The 21,874-nt window shown below is 31.5% G+C and overlaps 1 protein-coding gene across 2 annotated transcripts; it reads left to right on the top strand.

The window, feature by feature from the left end:
• The first annotated feature begins 7 nt into the window (after nt 1-7).
• Nucleotides 8-18,527, top strand: LOC127704477 (putative GTP-binding protein 6). Of its 2 annotated transcripts, none has more exons than XM_052208582.1 (12): nt 8-79; nt 3,046-3,294; nt 6,224-6,319; nt 6,541-6,647; nt 7,034-7,221; nt 10,142-10,231; nt 11,452-11,569; nt 13,075-13,195; nt 14,407-14,615; nt 16,195-16,340; nt 17,028-17,183; nt 18,360-18,527. In XM_052208582.1, exons 2-12 carry the CDS (start codon nt 3,054-3,056, stop codon nt 18,517-18,519), a joined length of 1,632 nt encoding a protein of 543 aa, XP_052064542.1. In that variant the 5' UTR covers nt 8-79; nt 3,046-3,053; the 3' UTR covers nt 18,520-18,527. The 2 variants fall into 2 exon arrangements, with proteins under 2 accessions (XP_052064542.1, XP_052064541.1); XM_052208581.1 differs by having other exon boundaries at nt 8-109.
• The last annotated feature ends 3,347 nt before the right edge of the window (nt 18,528-21,874 follow it).

Raw genomic sequence — 21,874 nt, 5'->3', positions numbered from 1 at the left:
TCTAGATTTTACCACATCAATGAAGGATTTTGACAGGACCAAAGCAAAAGTTACCAAAAGTGTTAAAAGAACAAGAAAAGTGAAATCATTTTGCTAGAAAAATATTGTAGTAATAATTTATTTGACTTGTGAAACTATTTTTACACACCTTCCTCAACATGACTTGTTCAAGTTGTTCGTTGAAAAATGTATCCCTCCTCTTGACTCTAGACTCTAGTCTCTACTTTCATAAATTTTGGAAACCTATGACCTAGTCCTATCATATAAGATATAACAAAATTAAGAGATACATGTTGTGTGTCAATGATTTGGTCGTATAGCTGTATCTGAAAATTATGAAGGTTATAACTCCACTTGTTCATGGAGCTTATATATAATAAGGCTAGTCCAAATAATTATGACGTCTTGAAAGGCTATTATATTTTTTTGCTTTGACGCCTGTCGCTGTATGGCGTCAAAGCAAAAAAAAATATAATAGCGCCTTTCAAGACGTCATAATTATTTGGACTAATATAAAGCATGCAGTGTCAGTGCGCGACACCACATGTCGGGACGAGTAGCCAAATTGGCAATCGTAGGCTACGCATACCTGCATCTGGTTTTATAATTAATTGTGATCGGATCAGGAATTAAACGCTATATATAAAAGCATAAATTATTGCAATTAGTGGATAAATTGATTTTTACAAACAGAGATGAGAAACGTCCCTGGTTAGTTTTTAAATATTTTCCCTTAAAGCATTGTAAAGTATTAATTATAATTATATTTAATGGAATCTATGATAGAAAAATTTAAATGATAATCAAATTAAAAAGCATTACAAACAAGTCATGCAAGTGAGAAAAACAAAACAAAATAAAAACAGTTTAAGTTCTTAAAATAAATATATAAATAAAATAAATTAGCTATACATATATCATGTATATATTACACATAAATAATTCAAATTAATTTATTTATCATAATAACACTGTTCATTTTATCCTATAGATATATGAACACCTGAAATATTTATTATTTTTCAGGTGCAACAGTAGATGTTAGTAAACATGGTAAAGGATGAATCTGGAGTTCTGAATATCAAATGCATCTATTTTTATACATTTGAAATTGATCTTATTAAATGTATTACTTGTTTCTTTAATTTTTCTATTCATTCAAGGTTTAACCTTTATTTTAATTTGTTTAAGATTTCTTAAAATTTTAGCATTTAATACATTTGTAATAGTTTCTGTTTAGCATTTTATTATCAAAAAAATTTCACACTCAAGTTTTTACATTTTTTTTCAGTAAAATTTTATTCTTTTAAAATGTGCATTTACATTTAAATTCTAATTTGATCATGTTTTCTTTACAAGGACTGTATAGTTTTATTCCTTTAGTGTGCATCTAATTTGCAATGTTTATTGTGTATATTTAACTAATTAATAGAAATTAAAAAGTCTATTTACCGTTGTCTTCAATGAACTCACAAAATCCGCAAATTACCGATAATTTCCATGTATATTTCAAGAATAATTCCTGATCCGATGACATTTAATTATGAAAACCGGATGCTGGTACGCATAGCCTACGAATGCCAATTTGGCTATTTGTCCCCACATGCAGGGTCGTGCAGACACTGCCTATATATAAATATAATGATTCTCAAAAACCTTTTTTATTTTTTTCACTTTCAGGGTCAAAGCATTCAACAAAAATTAATTGGCAACTAATAGTTACAACTGTTTTAAAGCTGCTAACAATAGTAGCTAGTCTGAGTCATTGCATGCATGCATGTACCATCATTCCCTGCATTCCCTAACCTGATGCTTATGATATTACTAAAGAGTCCATAAAACTGTATACTTGCAGAAACATGCATGTTTATGTTCCAGACCATATGAGGTTATTATTGCTTTAATGCCTTCCTGTGTCGTATCAGTCGTCAAAGCAAAAGAAATAAAACAGCCTTGCAAAATCATAAAAATTCAAATGAACATGATGAAGATCAGGAAATATCTGCAATATAGAGATAGAAAAAATTTAATTGGTATACTTTGAATAAACATAATCCTGGTGTACATGTGCTGTAGTTTCTACCCAATGTCTGTCTACTCTGACACTTGACTTTGCAGATATTTTTGACAACTTTGACAAAGATATATACAACTGCAAAAAGATATGCTTAATGCAGTGGCTGATACAGTCAGTGGGGCATAGGGTGTAAACCCTCCTTTGATAGGAAATTTTTCTTTAAATATGATTTTACCATTTCTGACAATTCAAGTGCACCCCCCCCCCCCCCCCCCCCCCCCCCCTTTTTTTTCCTCCAACCCAGATACACTTCTGTTAAAATAAATTTAAATACAAGGGATTGCTGTCTAAATATCAATATCCAACTTATAATATTCATGTATCCATTAAGAATAATGTGTTTAAATTTGTCACATAATAGTCTATGCAATTAGAAATTCTGATTAGTTTAATTTCTCCACTTACAATCTATAATAAAAAACAAAGTGCACATTTTGAATAGATATATATAAACATGATAAAACAGGAAAAGTGTAGCATAGGAAAATGTTTTATGAAAACAACTTTATAGTATATATCCTACTTTTATTTACAGAACTGCTAGTGATTTCATAGGAATACACATGCACCTTTTACTTTCTCAGCTACTTGAAAACAGAATTATTTTGTTTAGACTTTGTAAGAAAAAATATAATTTGGTTTGATTGCAGTTGTAAAACAAAAATGTGTCCCTTTGTTGAATGCAAAATTTTTAACTTGTATACTGTGGATTCATTTATTTTCATGGACTGTAACAATATTTGTGGATTGAAGAAAACTTGCATTTTCGTAGATATTTCATTTCGTGGTTTTTCTATAGTCTGCATACATTCCTATAAAAAATTTGTGATTTGTTGAACATTTGAATTCTTGATTCACCTTTATCATGTTTATCCATGAAATCCACGAAAATTGGTACCCAACGAACAATAATGAATCCCCAGTAACTGAACCAACTTCCATGTACCTTACAATTTTATATTTTTCAGTAAGAAGAATGTTTCTGTCAGCCATTAGTAAGACGAAACATGTGTGTACCAAGTGTGTGCATCTACAGTCAACAATTAGAAAAATAAGCCACAGAAGCCAGCTCTATACGTATAAAAGATTAGAGGTCACAAAGAAATCTTTGATAAGAAAAACACGTCTTTTATATTTAGATGGATCAAAATATGGTTCACCAGGAAATTTTCACACATCTGCACTGCTAAGTCAGAATGACGATTCTTCAAATGAAGGTAACAATTATTTATAAAAATTAAAGGATTTATTTGTTAGTGTTTTTGTAATGTTATTTTGTTTGAGAATTTTGATGTCAAAGATGGTGATAAATTTTGTTGTCAAAGATGGTGATCAATTTGATACAAATTAAACAATGTTTAAAGATATGTTGGTTATATAATATCATTTATGTATCAACAAGATGGCAAGCTAACAAAACAAACATGACAAACAACCAAAAAAACATTTAGATGTCAACTTACAGTTTTCAACAGTAGACATGCGTCATTTCAATATAACAAGCTCTTACATGTCTAAATTGCCTCAAGTTAAATTAAGGTGTTACCAAACACCTTATCTTAAATTAATTTGGCTCGTTTTAATTTTCATAAAATTTTGACAAAATATTAACTTTGACCCTTTGACAATGTTTGACATAAATATAAAAATTTCATAAAACTTGAACCACACACTTTATCGGAAAAATTTCATTGGATATATAGCAGTTTGACAAACACTAATTTTGATCATTGAGAAGCTTAATATTTCCTTAACAATAGAACGTGATTAAAACATTTAGCTGATTTTTACAGTTTTCTCCCTGTAGTGTTATGTACCACCTTATGTTTAAAAATAAATTTAACATAGACTATCAAAAAAAAAGATCTGTAATCGAAACAGGTCTCCAATCCAAATATCAAAACACTAGATTTATTGCAAAAGACAACTTGATGAGCATGTTGAGGTCAGCTAAGTCTCATTGCTTAGAATTATATACAGTTGCACAGCAAGAAAAATATAAAGTTTTTGAACATGAAAAACTTTGGGCCCCTATGCTAATTATTTATCCTGAAAGGTAGTCTAACAACCATATTTGTATCAATATATATCTATTTGACTTATTTATGAAAACAGAACAAACAAAATGCAATATATATGCACAGCACATGTAAACCTTTCTTTTTCTTTTTGAATTATGTATAGATATTTTGGTGTAAAGTCTAAAGAGATTTTAAAAAAAGAGAGAGAGAGAGATAAGGAGAGAATCAGAGTCAAAAAGAGATTTCAAATGATTTATATCTTAGTTTTTCATATGCATGATATGGTAAAACAATAGTCTTTAGTTGAACATTATGTAACACCTTAGTTAGGTGGTTCTGAAAGGGTGATGTAAAGTCCTGACTATTGTAAAGTCTCATTGCAAAAACAAATGCTTAATACATTTTTAAAATGCTTGTCATGATTAGTTAGAAATGCCAGAGATGACTGAGTATGATTGTAAATGTTAAATTTGTACGACAAAACCAGTGTAATTTTGAAAGTTTTTTTCTCTAATTTTTATCATTTATAAATTAAAAAAAAACAGGACAAACTTAAACCCTGGATTTGCAGCATACAAATAATAATCATGATAATAGAACATATCAAAAAACTGAAGTCCACAATGTATTAGATTTTTAACTAAGTATAGACTGTGTTCACACAAATTTAAAAATATTGAATATGGTAGATTCATAAAAAGAACAAGAAATGAAAGATTATGTATTTTATGTAACCATGGTGATATCGAGGATGAGTTTCATTTTATTTTAAAATGTCCAAAATATGACAATATAAGAAAATTGTATATTAAAAGGTATTATTATACAAATGCATCTGTTTTTAAGTTAGTTCAGTTATTGTCAACAAAGAATGTATCGGAATTGTCTAATTTAGGAAAATATTTGAAATACGCCACAGATATAAAATCTTCAGGACAATCCTCTGAATGATTTATACTATGTAGTCTTGCCTCCGATTGTATTTAAAATTTTCTGTTATGATATACATGTATATATTTATGATATACCTATAAGCTGTATTGCTTCTGGTTTGAAATACTGTAAACAGGGAAATTTTCGCGGCAGTTTTATTTTCGCTATTTTCGCGGTAAGAATTGAAACGCGAAAATAAAACGACTGCGAAAATTTCCAGGACTCTCTACTCATAACATGATGACCATACATGTACGTATATGAATAGGATATGTAGAGGACCACTGTATTACACCGATTTTACAGACGACAGACCTATACCTCAAATCATAACTGTATTTCTAAATGAAAAGCTATGTAAGAAAATATTACTTTAACTGAAGTTAATCTTATTAACATGGAAGATATCTCAAGCAAACAGACATTACGGATATTGTTATGTAAACAACACTCGTTACAAATATGTAAATGACACCTATCAATCAGATTTAAAAGTATTACCTCGTTGAATCTGATACACAGCTAATCAGATCAAAAGATCGATTAATTAGAATTAATCCTGACAGCATTTTATTTTAATTCACTCTTAATTAGGTCTTCTTTTCTGTCATTGTGTATGTGTTTTTACAAGCAAACATGACACAACTTTTAATCTCCTTTAACATTAATGAACCGAAAACAAAAGATTTCTGATTGATTTTATCACTTGATTTACGATACATGTAATGCTGTTCACTTTCTAAATCATTTATAAAAATATTTATATAGGCCACAGGGAAATCACGAATTCAAAACGGCGCGAATTTAGATTGTGTTAATAAATCGAGAAATAAAGACGGCGCGAAAATTTCCCGGTTTACAGTAAACTATAATTGGTAAAAAAAAAAAAAAAAAAGAACATATCAAATGAAATTTTGTTAACCCTGTAATATTATTTTTATTGATAAAAACATGTAGAACATATATTTTTTTTATTTATATTCAAATACTTATACAAATAATCAAAAGAAAATGAAGAAAAACAGATGGCCCATAATTGCTTACTATAAACACTTCATTTTAACTCTGGTAGAAAGTAATCTCATTGGCAATCATACCACATCTCCTCATTTTTATACTAAAGTGTAAATTATACATATTCCAGATATTAGTTTTTGTTGGGAGAATGGAGACTTTTGTTTTTCTTTTTTAGATGAGAATGTTATAGACGACCCAGAGTATAAAGAATTTGTGCAAGAATATCACAAACATCCTCACAATGGTCACAGCCTCTTTGTTATTCATCCAGGTTTGAATAAACTTATTTACGCTTATATGCAAATTTGTCTTGAAGTCAAATAAGTACCTGTAAAATTTTGCATCATGATTTAATCAGTTTAGCGCTTGACCACAATATTTTTACAGAAATCTGAAATTAAATTTCATTGGCAAAAGTGGGCTGCCAAAGGTAAGAAGGGGGAAGTGACAAAATCTACATGAGTGTAGTGTACATTTTTTTTGTTATTTCAGCTGTTAGATATGATCCACGTAACCCCAAGCTTACAACACCTGAGTTAGAAATGGAGGAAGCCTGTACCTTAGTCAGAACATTAGATAAATGGAGCGTTGCTGAACAGGTAACAGTTAGATAAAAAAAAAAAAAAAAAAAACCCAAATGTATCTAAATTTATTCCTGACTTATATGAGGAGGTGTACATCTTTTGAGGGAGGTGGGAGGTGGGGGGAGGTGGTAGACAAAAAATAGGTGGGAGAGAAAAAAAGATTCTAAAAGTGGGAGGTGGGAGATAAGATGGGGGGGGGGGGGGGGGGGGGGGGCGGGAGGTGGGAGAAGGGTACCCTTCTGTCCACCCCTCTTATATGTGAGGTCATGTTACAAGTATAAAGTCCCGGGTAATGCTCTTTTCCTTGGTAACATGAAAGGGATATTTCAAATATGCCATGATATTTTCTTATTAATTTTGATTTAGCACAATAAATACACTGTCATGAATATATTTTTCAGAAAATAGTAAAAGTCAGCAGCAGCAGCCTAAAAACTGCAAACATGTTTGGTCCAAATGTATTTAAAGAAATGGGTTCTAGAATTACAAACAGGAAAAATATCTCTGCAGTCTTTCTTAATGTGAGTCGTTTGAACAAAGCACAGATTATGAATTTCCAGGCTCATTGGCAATTACCTGTATTTGATAGGTAAAGGGCAGACAAGTTGAGGGCTGTTCCAAAGTTGTTTGTGGTGGGGGGGAATAAGATGCTAGTAAATTAATAAGTTGTGGGTGGTTACATTTTCCTAAGAATTTTGTAAGAATTATAAATAAAACATTAATTTTGGGTGACCTACATTTGCACGAATTTGAATATGACAAGCATTACGTTTGTTCAAAGAAATGGTATTACGTTTGCACGAATTTACCTGTAAATTTACATGTGATTTAATCCTGAGAACAACCTGATTTGTACGTTTTTGTTTTAGGAAAATGAGTTATCTTTTTGGTTGTTTGTTTTTCGTTTATTGTTTTAAACATAAAATGGCAATCATGCCACATCTTCTTATTTCTTATATTGATAAATATATATCAGAAAAGTCTTTATTCCTTTATATAAACATTTAAAAACACTTCATTTATGTACAAGAAAAGTTTTTAAAATAAAATACAGTGAATATCCTGGAAAGAAACATTCAAAGTATACAGTCATGAATAAAACACAGTATTCATATATACAAGTATGATATCTACAGGAACCATTTATCAATCAGTCCTTGTCTGGTACTTTAATTTTGTTCGATAGGGATTTCAGATAACGTTGGCTGGAAATTTTCACAGTTTGAAATATCAAAATATTTTGGACAGTAAACTGTCAGGGATATAACTCTATAGGGTTATTACAGAAAATATCTTGCATGTGATATTACAGATACTTTCATGAGTTGTCTACTCTTTAATCCTTAAATTTTCTAAATCTGTAATAACATATGTTTGTTATTTGTAAAATAAATCATAAGTATTTTAATTTTAAGTGGACTCTAGGGAACTCTTGAAACTTTGCGCAGAAACTAAATGCATAGCCATGATAACTAATTTTTGAATTAAATTAATACATTTTTCATTAACCATGGTAAATCAATGAGATGAGGCTTTTAAGGGATAAACTTAGCTGTAATAACAAGGCTTAGTTATTAAAGGCATGTAACTTACTATATGAGACACTTCGGAATTACTGAGAAGCTTGCGCAGAACCTCATTACATGCTCTAATCATTATTTCTTACTATAAATTAAAATACATTGTAATTAAGCATGATGTATGTTTGAGCAAATGCTTTGGAATGATGTAGAGAAACTGTAATAACACCCTTTAGTTATTACAGACATACTTTTTCTGTAATAACATAGGTGTACTATGCATGATTGGCAAACTATGAACTGTTATATCTTTCTATAGTTAAGTATACATAAAGACAATAGTAATATCAATAGAATTTGTATACATTTTAACAAAACTAATGATGTATATTGTCCCTTTGAAACATATAACATACATATGTTATCACAGTTTTTTGATTTTTTAGTCCACAAAAACAAATGTATGTTATCTTTCTCTAATAACTCTATAGAGTTATATCCTTGACTGGTAAACTGAAATTTCTCTTTGTCTGTCATGTCTGTGCGCTTTAGAATAGCTTGGTTATCGCTACCAAGAATTAGAATGCAAGTGTTCACATGAATTCGCAGTATAATCTCAATGAAGGTGTAGATGGCTGGATGAGTAGAATAAAGCTGTTCATTGTAATGGCTGTATAAAAACTCTTGGTCCATTGTTGGTATGTTTTGTTTCTTCAATAGACATTAAATATAAATGGCAGTTTTTTTTTTTTTAATTATAAGTAAATTGTTTAATTTCGAAAATCATAATTTGTTTAAATTCAGAAATCATAATTTGTTTTTAAAAAGTCAGTGGTTTATTTTTTATATTTTTATATTTTTAAAAGGTAAATTTCGCGCAAACGTAATGCGTTTTGTGACGCAAACATGGATTTTTTCGCACAAAGGTAGGACAAATTAGCGCAAACGCAACCCCCTGATACATTTTCTATTACAATGTATAAGTAGTTAGGGTCCAAAAATAGTGTGTAATTTGGAGTTTAGTATGACGTCCATTATCACTGAACTAGTGTACTTATTTGTTTAGGGGCCAGCTGAAGGACGCCTCCGGGTGCGGGAGTTTCTCGCTGCATTGAAGTCCCATTGGTGGCCTTCGGCTGTTGTCTGCTCTACGGTCGAGTTGTTGTCTCTTTGACACATTCCCCATTTCCATTCTCAATTTTTTCTCCCATGCCACCATATGTTTAATTCTGGAACAGCCCTTAGATATTTTTTTATTTTATAGTTTGCAATATTTTTATCCTTTAACATATTTTGTAATCACCAGTTACATATTGAAGCCCAATCAAAGTAACCATGTATATATTGATGAATAATTTCACATCAGTTTTATACTCAGTATGGCAGGTCTAACTTATAGGCTAGTGACATTTTTCAAAAAGACTATTAGTCAAGGACTTTAATGCACCCAATGCAAGCAACATACATCTGTACTATATACCATTGGAAAGCTTATTATCTGTAATTTCTATTTTGCCAGATTTTCAAAAATTGTAATGGTTCCATTTATGTTAATTAAAAGTCAAAGGCTGAGAATGAGCATTCCAAAATTTTTCAAGAATTAAAACAAAATGCTCTTTTCTGTATTTTCTGGTTCTTGCATAATCAAATTTGTCTAAATATCATATGAATATTACAGAAAACAATATAATACTTTAAAATCAAAGGGAAATTAAGAAGTTTTAAATTGTGCAATATTTACAGAAAATTGTATTTAGATTATTTTAAGCTGCAATTAAGATTTAAATTATTCTGGAGGCAATCTTTTATTCAAGCTTTTACAGTTGCATTCAACTCCGATCTTAAATTACTTGGACTTTCAGTTTTCCTGCTGAAGGTCGATGGTTCACTCCTGGTATTCAAAATAGATTAAAAAAATGGTAGCCAAGTGTGGTGAAAGTGGTGTTAAATATCAACAATCAATTAATCAACCAACCTGTTATGTTTCAGATATTCAATAGTGATACAAATTTTTAAACAACATGCTTTATCAAATGTGGCAAAGCTCCAAGTGGCACTTGCTGAAATTCCAGTAATAAGGTAAAAAGAAATTTGTATATATAGATTAATATATATGCACTAATATTTACACAAACTAAAACTAAATGATACATTTAAACACAAATTTTTGTCAAGGCTAGTAAGGCTTCCTTATAAATTAACTTCTTTGTTTATTCAATCCTGCTTGCACTTTCAAATAAAGTGAACAAAACCAAAACATCTGATATTTTTCAAAATCGTGACTGAAAAATATACATGTAGTTAAAAAAAAGACAATACCTAACTGAATTGGATCAATCCATAAAATTTGGTAAGTTATTAGGGCCCTGCCTAGTGGCGGGTCACCCTATAGTGATCAGTCTGTCCATCCGTCCATCCGTAACAAATTGTGTCTGCTCTATATCTTAGAGAACCGTTGTAATTTCATACTTTATACTTGACATGTATATTAACCAACACCAGAGGGTGTGTCATAATGTTTGTACAACTTCCTAGGTCAAAGTTCAAGGTCAGCGGGGCCCACAGAGATTGCTCCCATCTCGATGGTGTCTGGTTTTGCTTATTTTGATTGCTTAGTTGGAAATTCATAGGCCTTGACAATAAGAGAGAGGCGAAAGATTCCAGAGGACATTCAAACTCATAAGTCGAAAAATAAACTGACAACGCCATGGCAAAAAAGAAAAAGACCAACAGACAAACAATAGTACACAAAACACAACATAGAAAACTAAAAACTGAGCAACACGAACCCCACCAAAAACTGGGTGTGATCTTAGGTGCTTCAGAAGGGAAAGTAGAATCTGCTCCACATGTTGCACCCGTCGTGTTGCTCATGTTAGTACAAACCCAGTAACAAATCTAATTCGGTAGGTCACATTCGGGAAAAGGGGACGGGATTGTAGTAACTACATTAGGAACATATCTGTTATCATCTGTGAAACAGATATTCCATAAAAAGTTATCACTAATTTGCAATGCTTGTTGTGATAAAATTGAGGGTCAAATATGACAGAAAGGTCCCTTTTGAAGGACAATTGTAACAAGATATGTTACTTGTGCATGGATCAGCCAATTCAAATACAACTTGTCCCAGTCTCGTGAAAGAGTTAAAGAATCTTTTTGATATACATTTAATAGCTGTAATAGTCTTGCTGGTTTATTGCTTGTATATTTAAATAGGTTTTTTTTATTGATAAATTTAAATGAAACCCTTAGATATGTTATAAATATTGCAACACTATTATGTATTTTGATGGTAGAGATAGGTTAGAAGAACTTAATGCTGCTAATCCTCATCAAGTTCAGAGTGGTCTTGCCAAGTCAGCTCATGGTCGTGGTGCTAAAACTCCCTTACAAATCAGAAAGGCTTTACTACAGGTAAGTTACAGTGGAAACATTGTTCTCCTGAAGCATTGTAGCAAAATTTTATTCTGTAAATTCAGAAATTTTTGATATATTTTTATTGTTGCGAAAATTGCAATTGGATAGGTTTCACAAAAATAAAAATTTGCACCTAGGGGCATTATGTTTTTCGGTCTGTGCATCCATTCTTTCGTCTGTCCCGCTTTAGGTTAAAGTTTTTGGTCATGGTAGTTTTTGATGAAGTTGAAGTCCAATCAACTTGAAACTTAGTACCCATGTTCCCTATGATATGATCTTTCTAATTTTGATGCCAAATTAGAGTTTTGACCCCAATTTCACAGTCCATTGAACATAGAAAATGAAAGTGAGAGTGAGGCATCCGTGTACTATGGACACATTCTTGTTTGATACTATTATTTGTTTGCATCATTTCCTGAAATCGTTATACACATGTTATTAGTCCCCTACCGACGAAGAAGGGGACTTAAGGTTTGCACTCTGTCCGTCTGTCTGTCTGTCTGTCTGTCTGTCCATATGTCTGTCCATATGTCAGTCCGGCAAATCTGTTTTCCAGACTTCTTTTCTTCGTGCTTGAAGATATTGATTTGATATTTGGTTTATTGATATATCATGACAAGTTACAGGTCAAGTTCAATTTTCACAATTTTAGCTTTTCTCTTTGTTCAGTTAAAGCCCTTTCCCTAGAATTAATTTTTTGATGAAATACTTATAAATTAGTAGATTTCTGTTCAAAGGGAAATAACTCATTTTTTAAAAGATTTTTAAAAGACAAAATGACATTTTGGATTTTTGTTCCTTTTCTTTGGTAAATTACTTGAAGAATTTAGTGGTAGGTTTGTTTGTCATTCTTGAAGATATTGATTTGATAATTAGTATATAGTTTTATCATGACAAGTTACAGATCAAGTTGGAATTTTGTTCCAGTCTGATAATTTTGTGCAGAGTTATGGTCTTTGGACATAGAAAATTCACTTAAATAATCAGTTTTCAACAGTTTTTTTCATCATGCTTGAAGATTTTTACTTGATATTTTTATGTAGTTTACACCATGACAAGTTATAGATCAAGTTAGAATTTAGTTCCATTACAATGAATTTGTAACCGGTAGGGGACTATGTATTGCCATGCAATACTCACAGAATGCTTGTTTGTCTTGTATTTTTGTCCAATATTCAAAAATGGCAATAAAGTAAATGAACAGAAAAATGTCTGAACCTACACCGGTCTTTATCCTGCATAATTGTATATAAATATCAAATTCATGCGTGGGTATATTTTTACTTATTTTATCTTAATCATGAAAATAGTGAAAATAAGAAAATAAATCCACACAATCCTCCGAAATTATGAACAACTATGAATCCACAGAATGTAGAGCAAATACATGTGTTTGTATGATTGATGAAGAAATCTTCCCCCTCCTGTTTAAGAAATAAAATTTTATCTGAATCTGTTTATGCAACCAGTACAATTAGGTGAAAATATTTAATATGTTTCAGGACACAGAAAGAAAGCTCAAGAAAGCCCTTACTAAAGTTAAACACCAAAGAGAACTTTTGCGAACAAGTCGAAAAAGGAAAGAACTCCCAACTGTCGCAGTTGTTGGCTATACAAATAGCGGTAAATAGTAGAATTTTTTTACTTCTATATCCTGGCCAGGAGTATTGAAAGAGATTTTATGTTACAGATTTGCAAATAATTAACATGATTAAAATATCATTTTATAAAGTTTGGTTCATCCAAAGTGCTTTTTAGGAATTTACCTTCATCAGGCCCACTCAAAACCAAACAATTAAAGTCAATGATGTATAAACACTCAGTACAACACACCTGAAATATCGTACATTTATCAGGACACTTTATTTTATATTTTTCTCAGTATTACTGATACATATGTTGTAGCCTTGATACACACTAAGAATAAAGAGAATGAAAAAAATATGACAGTCATTTTAGTTCCAGTGAAGTTGGTCGTAATGGGGGTACCTTCATGACGAATAACGGTAACAAATTTTGCCAAATGACGTTAACGGTAATTTTTGGTGCATGATGATAAAATGTACACTTTCTTTATGACGAAAAAATTATCGATTGAGTTTGACGAATCACGTTAAATTCTTTCCAAAAATAATGGTAACGGTTAATTATTTGAGACCTCTAACGAATGACGATAAGGATATTTTGAGGAATCACGATAAAATTTTTTAACCAATTTGACGCTAACTGTAGCCGAAAATGCACTTGACGGTAAAGGGCATTCCTACCCTCAGTTAAAGAAGCATCTTAGAGCTCCTAGCATTGCAGAATATTTATGAATCCCTGGTCTTCAAATGTATAGGTTTAAGTAATCCTGATGAAGGTAGATGCAGAAAAGCCCTTTTGCATAGACAAAACTTATGAAGTGTTTATTTCATTTTGGAGCTGACATCCCAATCACTGTGGATTCAATCATTTTCATGGTTAATTATTTTCAAAGTTTGAGAGAAATTTGTATTTCTCATGGATATTTGATTTCATGGTTTTGCCAAAGTCTGCATACAAGCCTCTGAAAAATTTATACTTTGTTGAACATTAAAATTTGTAGTTCAAGTTTACCCACGAAATCCATAAAAAAATTGGTATTCCACAAATAATAATGAATCCACAGTTCCTTTGAATCCACAGTACCTTTGAATCCACAGTACCTTGTTTCACTTTCAATCATACCATGCCATCTAGAGTGAATTTTATCTAAATCACTGTTGTCACCATACCTCCACCAAGGAAGAAACTACATTCTCCTTTCTCCTTAAATATGCTGTACAATAAATGGTAATTCATCTCACTTGCAGGTAAAACAACACTGATAAAAGCTCTAACAGGTGATGAGAGAATGCTACCAGAAAATCAGCTGTTTGCCACACTAGATGTCACTGCACATGGTGGACTACTGCCCAATAAAATGACAGTGTTATATATGGATACTGTGGGATTTATATCTAATCTTCATCATAATTTGATAGATGCATTTTCTGCCACATTAGAGGATGCTTTGGCTGCTGTAAGTAAATAGTTAGGTTTTAACTTCCTTTTTAGCTCACCTGGCCCGAAGGGCCAAGTGAGCTTTTCTCATCACTTGGCGTCCGTCGTCCGTCGTCGTCGTCGTCGTCCGTCGTCGTTAGCTTTTTACAAAAATCTTCTCCTCTGAAACCTCTGGGCCAAATTTAACCAAACTTGGCCACAATCATCATTAGGGTATATAGTTTAAAAAATGTGTCCGATGACCCCACCAACCAACCAAGATGGCCGCCATGGCTAAAAATAGAACAAAGGGGTAAAATGTAGATTTTGGCTTATATCTCTGAAACCAAAGCATTTAGAGTAAATCTGACATAGGGTAAAACTGATTATCAGGTCAAGATCTATCTGCCCTGAAATTGTCAGACAAATCTGACAACCTGTTGTTGGGTTGCTGCCCCTGAATTGGTAATTTTAAGGAAATTTTGCAGTTTTTGGTTATTATCTTGAATATTATTATAGATAGAGATAAACTCTAAACAGCAATAATGTTCAGCAAAGTAAGATCTACAAATAAGTTGCCATGACCAAAATTGTCAGTCGACCCCTTTAGGAGTTATTGCCCTTAATAGTCAATTTTTAACAATTTTTTTGTAAATTTTTGTAATCTTTTAATCAAATTTAACCATACTTGGCCATAATCATTATTAGTGTATCTAGTTTAAAAAATATGTCCGATGACCCCGCCTTCCAACCATCATGGCCGACTTGGTTAAAAATAGAACATAGGGGTAAAATGCAGTTTTTGGTTTATATCTCTGAAACTAAAGCATTTAGAGCAAATCTGACAGGTGGCAAAAATGTTCATCAGATTTAGATTTATCTGCCCTGAAATTTTCAGACGAATACGACAACCCGTTGTTGGGTTGCTGCCCCTGAGTTAGTAATTTTACAAAAATTTTGCAGTTTTTTGTTATTATCTTAGATATCATTATAATATCTAATATCTAATACTATTAATTATGATTTTAACCTTATTTTACATGATTTCCAAAGCATCAGTAAATACAGGTGAGCGACACAGGCTCTTGAGAGCCTCTAGTTTTTTATTATTTTATTTCTTTTGATAGACCATTTTCTCTATTTTTTTAATTTATTTTTTACCTTTTTTCTCTATTCAGTATATTTTAGCACTCCATTATTGTCTATTCTTAATTTTTTGCCTATTTATCTCTATTCTTTATTTTTGTTTGCCTATTATTGTTTAAATTTTCAAAACACCAATTTTTTTTCTGCAGAAATACCCTTCTCTGAGACTGATTCTGACTTTTATGAATCCGTGAACTCTGAAAGATGTTTCTTGCAGTTATCTCCCCTTGATCAACAATACGTTATCTTCTAAAAAATATGTATTCTATATAAAGATACAGTTGACTTCTGTTATCTTAATGTGGATTTGACTGACACAAATTATTTTAGGTAGCTGGAATTCAAAGATACTAATGGTAAAATTTATTGCAAATCTTTTAGTAAGGACAAATACATTATATGGTGATAAATCAAATGCTAAGATATAAGAGTTTGTGACAACTAGAGACAACTGTATTCATTTTTCAATTCAGGATATAGTACTTCATGTTAGAGATGTCAGCCATCCAGATGCTGTCAACCAAAAAGTTGGTGTGATGAAGATATTGACGGAAAAACTGACCAAAGATCAAATGGACAATATTATAGAAGTCTGTAATAAAGTAGACAAACTTTCACAGTAAGAATTACTTAATAAGTTTTACAACTATTATTTTTATCAAAAGCCAGGAGGAATAATTAAGTACTGTTTCTTTAGAGGACTGCAGGGATATTTATCTATATTTATTGTTTGTTGTTTTTTTTTTCAATTTAAGTTACATCTTTTTGAAAGGGAAAAAAAAATAATACGTCAGATGAAATGCCTACTTTTTTTTTATGACCATTGTTTGAAGCTTTTAATATTCAATGTATAAACCCCAAAAATACCTACAATAAGTTAAAAAAGTACCAATAACATCAACAATGGCTGCCTTTGTTATATGTTTTTATAAAGAAGATTAGAATTTAATGCAGATAATTTTCAGTCTCAGTTAAATTTCCATACATAATAGACTGAGTACAATTTAGAGATTGAAATGTACAATGTAGTCAATGTGAGTCTGTTTTGTATTATTAAAGTCTCCATGTTGACCTCTATATATATATTGTTGGCTTGCTGTTTCCTTGAACCATATCCCATATATATTCTTTTATAAAAACACTTTTATTACATCATCATCCTGAATATCTTGTTAAAACCTGAACTCAAGTCCTATTTCCTTGATATATATGAGACTTTTCAGGAAATTATTTGCTTTCCAAAAATAACTAATGGTTCTCTACAATTGAACATTTTTTATCTGTTTTTTTGTTGTTGCTATTGTAGGAATTATTTCTGTGAAGGCAATGAAATGCCTATATCTGCTGTGACAGGACAAGGTCTAGATGTTTTAGTAGGAAAAATACAGCACAAACTATTGGGAGAAAATTCTATATATTTGGAGAAAAGACTGAAAATTCCTGATTCTGGAGACCAGCTGAGGTACAAGTATCCACTAGTTACAGAAACTAAATGTTTCTAACCTTGAATTGAGCAGTTTCATTCAAATGCTTTTATTGATTTTAACTTGACAACAGAAAAACTCATAAGTAACTTACCTAAAAAATTGAGACAAAAAAGCAGATGATTATGAATAGATTTTCAATGGCTTAACATCAGATAAAAAAATTAGAATTATTAAAAAAACAACAACAGTGGATAGAATTTTATATTAAAAACTCTGCACCTAATAAGAAAATGATTTTAGACAATCTGACTCTTAGTATGAAATACTATATTTTCTACAATTGTCGACTAACATTATTTGATATTCAGGTGCAATTTTAAATTACACATAATACAAACTACTGTAAATCAACTAATTTTCATGATTTTCGTGAGAATTAAAATAACGCAAATACAAATCATATAAATATGAAAAATTTGAATCTTTCTTATAGAAGTACTTCAAAAAAAATTAGAAAACTACAAAAATAAATTTCTGCGAGGTAAGTTAGAAAAGTCCAAACGTGAAATAAAGTACCTACAAAAATAAGTTTGTTTACAGTAATTGGTCAGGTCTTATAATATTTTGCTATACTTCAATACTTTCATAGTCTTTAACACTCTATTCTCTATTCACTATTCATAGAAAAATCCAGAGACATTTTTCCGTCAATATTATAAATATTTTTCATCAGAAAGACGACTTATATGCCTTATTTCAGGGTATAGTGTCACGCTTTTCTGAAACATTTTCTGGAGCTGGAATCTGAGTTTAAAGTACTAATTTGAATCTGTCTGGAATTCTGGTTTTAGCAATATAGGGCATTTGCAAAACATATATAGAAGAGTATCTGTTACTTTGATTGGCAGACCTTTCCAGCTTTATATTTGAGATCGATAACAAGTATTTCGGAATAAATATATCTGAAATTTACATAAACCAATACATGCATTCCCAAGCAAATAAATGGAATAAATGCAGCTAATATATTTTTCTCACTTTATTGCCACAATCCAGTGTTATGTATACCAGTGAGGGAAATAGATTCAAATTATAATTTTAAAATCTCAGATTCCATAAAAAATGTTAAAAGGGAACTTTATAATCCAAAAGAAAACATTCTTATTGTAACCAAGTCATCTGAAATGCCTTTATTTTATTTTTTATTCCAGTTGGCTGTATCAAGAGTCCAAAGTTCAAGATATACAAACAGATACTGAGAATCATCTTATTGTAGATGTTGTGATCTCAAAAACTGCTTATGAAAAATTTAAAAGTAAATTTTATAATGTGAAACAGAAAACAGATTTTCCAAAAATTAAAAGAAGTTAGAAAAAAAATAGTCTTGAAAGAGTTCTACATATACGACAGTATTTTACTATGGCCAAAGTGGTTTTGTCCCTTTATAACATATAATTTGACTCATGAGATTTATACAGTTGACTGACTTTACCTACTGCACAGTATGTACAGCAAGTGTTCTATGCAGAGCTGGATAGGATGACATGAGCAGCTATCCCACTATGTATGAGAGATCATATGTAATTTGAACTTTTGACATCAACTGGGTCAGCTATTTTTAGTCCCCTACCGATGAAGTCGAAGGGGACTTTAGGTTTGCACTCCGTCCGTCCGTCTGTCTGTCTGTCCATCTGTCTGTCTGTCCATCTGTCAGTCCGGCAAATCAGTTTTCCAGACTTTTTTTCTCTGTGCTTGAAGATATTGATTTCATATTTGGTTTATTGATTTATCATGACAAGTTACAGGTCAAGTTTAATTTTCACGATTTTAGCTTTTCTCTTTGTTCAATTAAAGCCCTTTCCCTAGAATTAAATTTTTGATGAAATACTTATTAATTAGTAGATTTCTGTTCAAAGGGAAATAACTCTTTTTTTAAAAGACTTTTAAAAGACAAAATGACATTTTGGAATTTTTTCCTTTTCTTTGGTAAATTGTTTGAAGAATTTAGTGGTAGGTTTGTTTGTCATTCTTGACTATATTGATTTGATAATTAGTATATAGTTTTATCATGACAAGTTACAGATCAAGTTGGAATTTTGTTCCAGTCTGATAATTTTGTGCAGAGTTATGGTCTTTGGACATAGAAAATTCACTTAAATAATCAGTTTTCAACAGTTTTTTTCGTCATGCTTGAAGATTTTGACTTGATATTTTTATGTAGTTTACACCATGACAAGTTGTAGATCAAGTTAGAATTTCGTTCCATTACAATGAATTTGTAACCGGTAGGGGACTATGTATTGCCATGCAATACTCACAGAATGCTTGTTCATTTTAGTTTACTGGTACTTCTATTTCCTAAGGGTCTTCTTTGTACTAAAATGTTACAATTAAGCTTTAGAGTTAGGGCTAGTATGGTTTATGGTAAGATTAGAGTTATAGCTAGTTTATAACAGCTCTTGTTTGACCCTGAAGTAAAAGAATTATGATGTTAGTTTTTTTAAAACCATGTCAGTATCTTCTTGCCAATGTTTACCAGTCATTCCCCAAATCACCACCATGTTGTCTGTTATTTGCTGATTCTCTCCCTCCCCCTCTACCTAAACACTCCCTCACTAGTGGTAGTAAAAACAATGATATTATTTCCCTGCACATGTCACATGCATCTTGAATAACCTTCAACAGGTACACTTGTGATCAAAAGCTTGGAAGAACAACAATATAAAATATTTGAGAGAGAATATAAACCAAAAAGGCCTAAATAGAATAGGGGCCTTGTATGCCTAGTGGTCTAAGTAGTCTATCTACTGTATCACAAGCTTTTCAACACTTGAGGTTGTAAGATTAAACCTTGCATGCTGCAGGTGCATTCAACTCAAATGTTACTTGGCTAAATGATTGTGATGATGGTGATTCTCTTTGGATCTCTGGCTTCCTCCACCAATAAATATTGGCTACCATGTTACAGCTATTAGTTACATGCTACTGGTGCTTAAAGTGGTGGTAAACACCAATAATCATTCAATCAATCCTTAATAGAATAGCCCAAAACTTTGTTTGTGGGAGTTGCGACCCTAATCTAAGTGTGATGACTTCCTTTTTATAAGCTTCAGATTTTTGGGGGGTTGCCTCTTAGAGCTTTGACTCCAACTTTTTACAAACAAATTGCATCATCTAGCTACTTGAAGGTATATTGTGCAGTCTGTGGTAAAATGTACGTCCACTGCCTCTCGTGATGTAATCTACAATCCTATTGAAAAACATGTTTTAGGAGTTTTGTCCTGTTCTATTCTATTCTTTGGTTATGTTCTGTATTTGACCTTAATGTACTTAATTTGTGCAATGATAATTCCCAAGGCAGGGTTCAACATTGATTTTTTAACCCAACATCTCCGTATTTTTATATTGTCCCTTTTAATTATTGTCAATGAAATTTCAATTGTCTGAAAGGTTAAATCACTTTTCCAAATTTTTATTAAATCAGAAACTGCTAATCTTGAGCATTAGACAACTATTCAATGAAAAAAAAGCTTTACCTTCTCATGTATTACAAAACAAAGATTACACCCATGAGCCATTACATGTAGTGTCTACGGATGCCATCATCTTGTGCACTGTACCTAAATACAGACATAGATATAAGGAGATGTGGTATGGGTGCCAATGAGACTACTCTCCATCCAAGTCAAAATTTATAAAAGTAAACCATTATAGGTCAAAGTATGGCCTTCAACATGGAGCCTTGGCTCACACCGAACAGCAAGCTATAAAGGGCTCCAAAAATTACTAGTGTAAAACCATTCAAACGGGAAAACCAACGGTACATATCAATGCATATACAAAAAATAAGATGTGGTATGATTGCCAATGAGACAATTTTCCACCAGAGACCAAAGGACCTTTAGAAGTTAGCAATTATAGGTCACTGTACAGCCTTCAACAATGAGCAATACACATACTGCTGTGAAAGGCCCAGACATGGCAAAATTTTATGTAAAACAATTCAACAAAAAAAATGAACGGCCTGATTTATGTACAATATGATAAACGATAATATGACATACAATAACAAACCACAACTACTGAATTACAGGTTCCATACCTTGGACAGGCACATACAGATTTGGTGGGGTTAAACATATTTGAGGGCGCCCAACCATCTCCTAACCTGGGACATGTATTTTCAATTATTTTTTTAAAGAGAGTTTGCTTTCAAGAAAAATTGTATATTTTCAATTTTCTTCTATTTAGACCTCAATTTAAACTGAAATGAAAACTGGTTGCCATCAATAAACTTTCCATTCATGATTCTTTTGGTCATCAGAATGATGGACTTATATAAATGAACTGAAATGTACCTAAGCAAACAAATCATATTCAGATTTTCAAGGGGAATTGCACAGACTGTTAGAAATAAGTGAATTTGTCCGTGTGGTAAACGAGACCAGATATTTTTTCATTGATTATTGACAGGTGTTCATGAGTTATGATTGCATAACTTTTATGGTAAAAATATCTGTGACTATAGATGTACTGGTAGCTTATTTGCTCTAGGTGCAGGAGGTCAAGGGAGACTTTAAAATAGATTGGCATTTGCTGCATCACTACCAAGAACACTGTATTTAGGTATGTTAGAAATAAGAGCAAACCTTAATTGACTGGCAGTTTTAATTATGTGTGCGGGTATGTGAAATGTCTTCCTTCATTGTTACACTGAATGTGTGTT

Source organism: Mytilus californianus, unplaced genomic scaffold (genome assembly GCF_021869535.1).
Source record: "Mytilus californianus isolate M0D057914Y unplaced genomic scaffold, xbMytCali1.0.p SCAF_6, whole genome shotgun sequence".
Taxonomy (NCBI): Eukaryota; Metazoa; Mollusca; class Bivalvia; order Mytilida; family Mytilidae; genus Mytilus; species Mytilus californianus.
The sequence above is the reverse complement of the archived record's forward strand: the minus strand, read 5'-3'. Positions and strand labels throughout refer to the sequence as shown.

Bases quoted from the DNA above. Each gene is read 5' to 3' on its own strand.
- LOC127704477 (XM_052208582.1), top strand. From the start codon at position 3,054: ATGTTTCTGTCAGCCATTAGTAAGACGAAACATGTGTGTACCAAGTGT. The intron at 3,295-6,223 runs GTAACAATTATT...TTTCTTTTTTAG, and splicing joins TGACGATTCTTCAAATGAAG to ATGAGAATGTTATAGACGAC. The intron at 10,232-11,451 runs GTAAAAAGAAAT...TTTTGATGGTAG, and splicing joins GCTGAAATTCCAGTAATAAG to AGATAGGTTAGAAGAACTTA.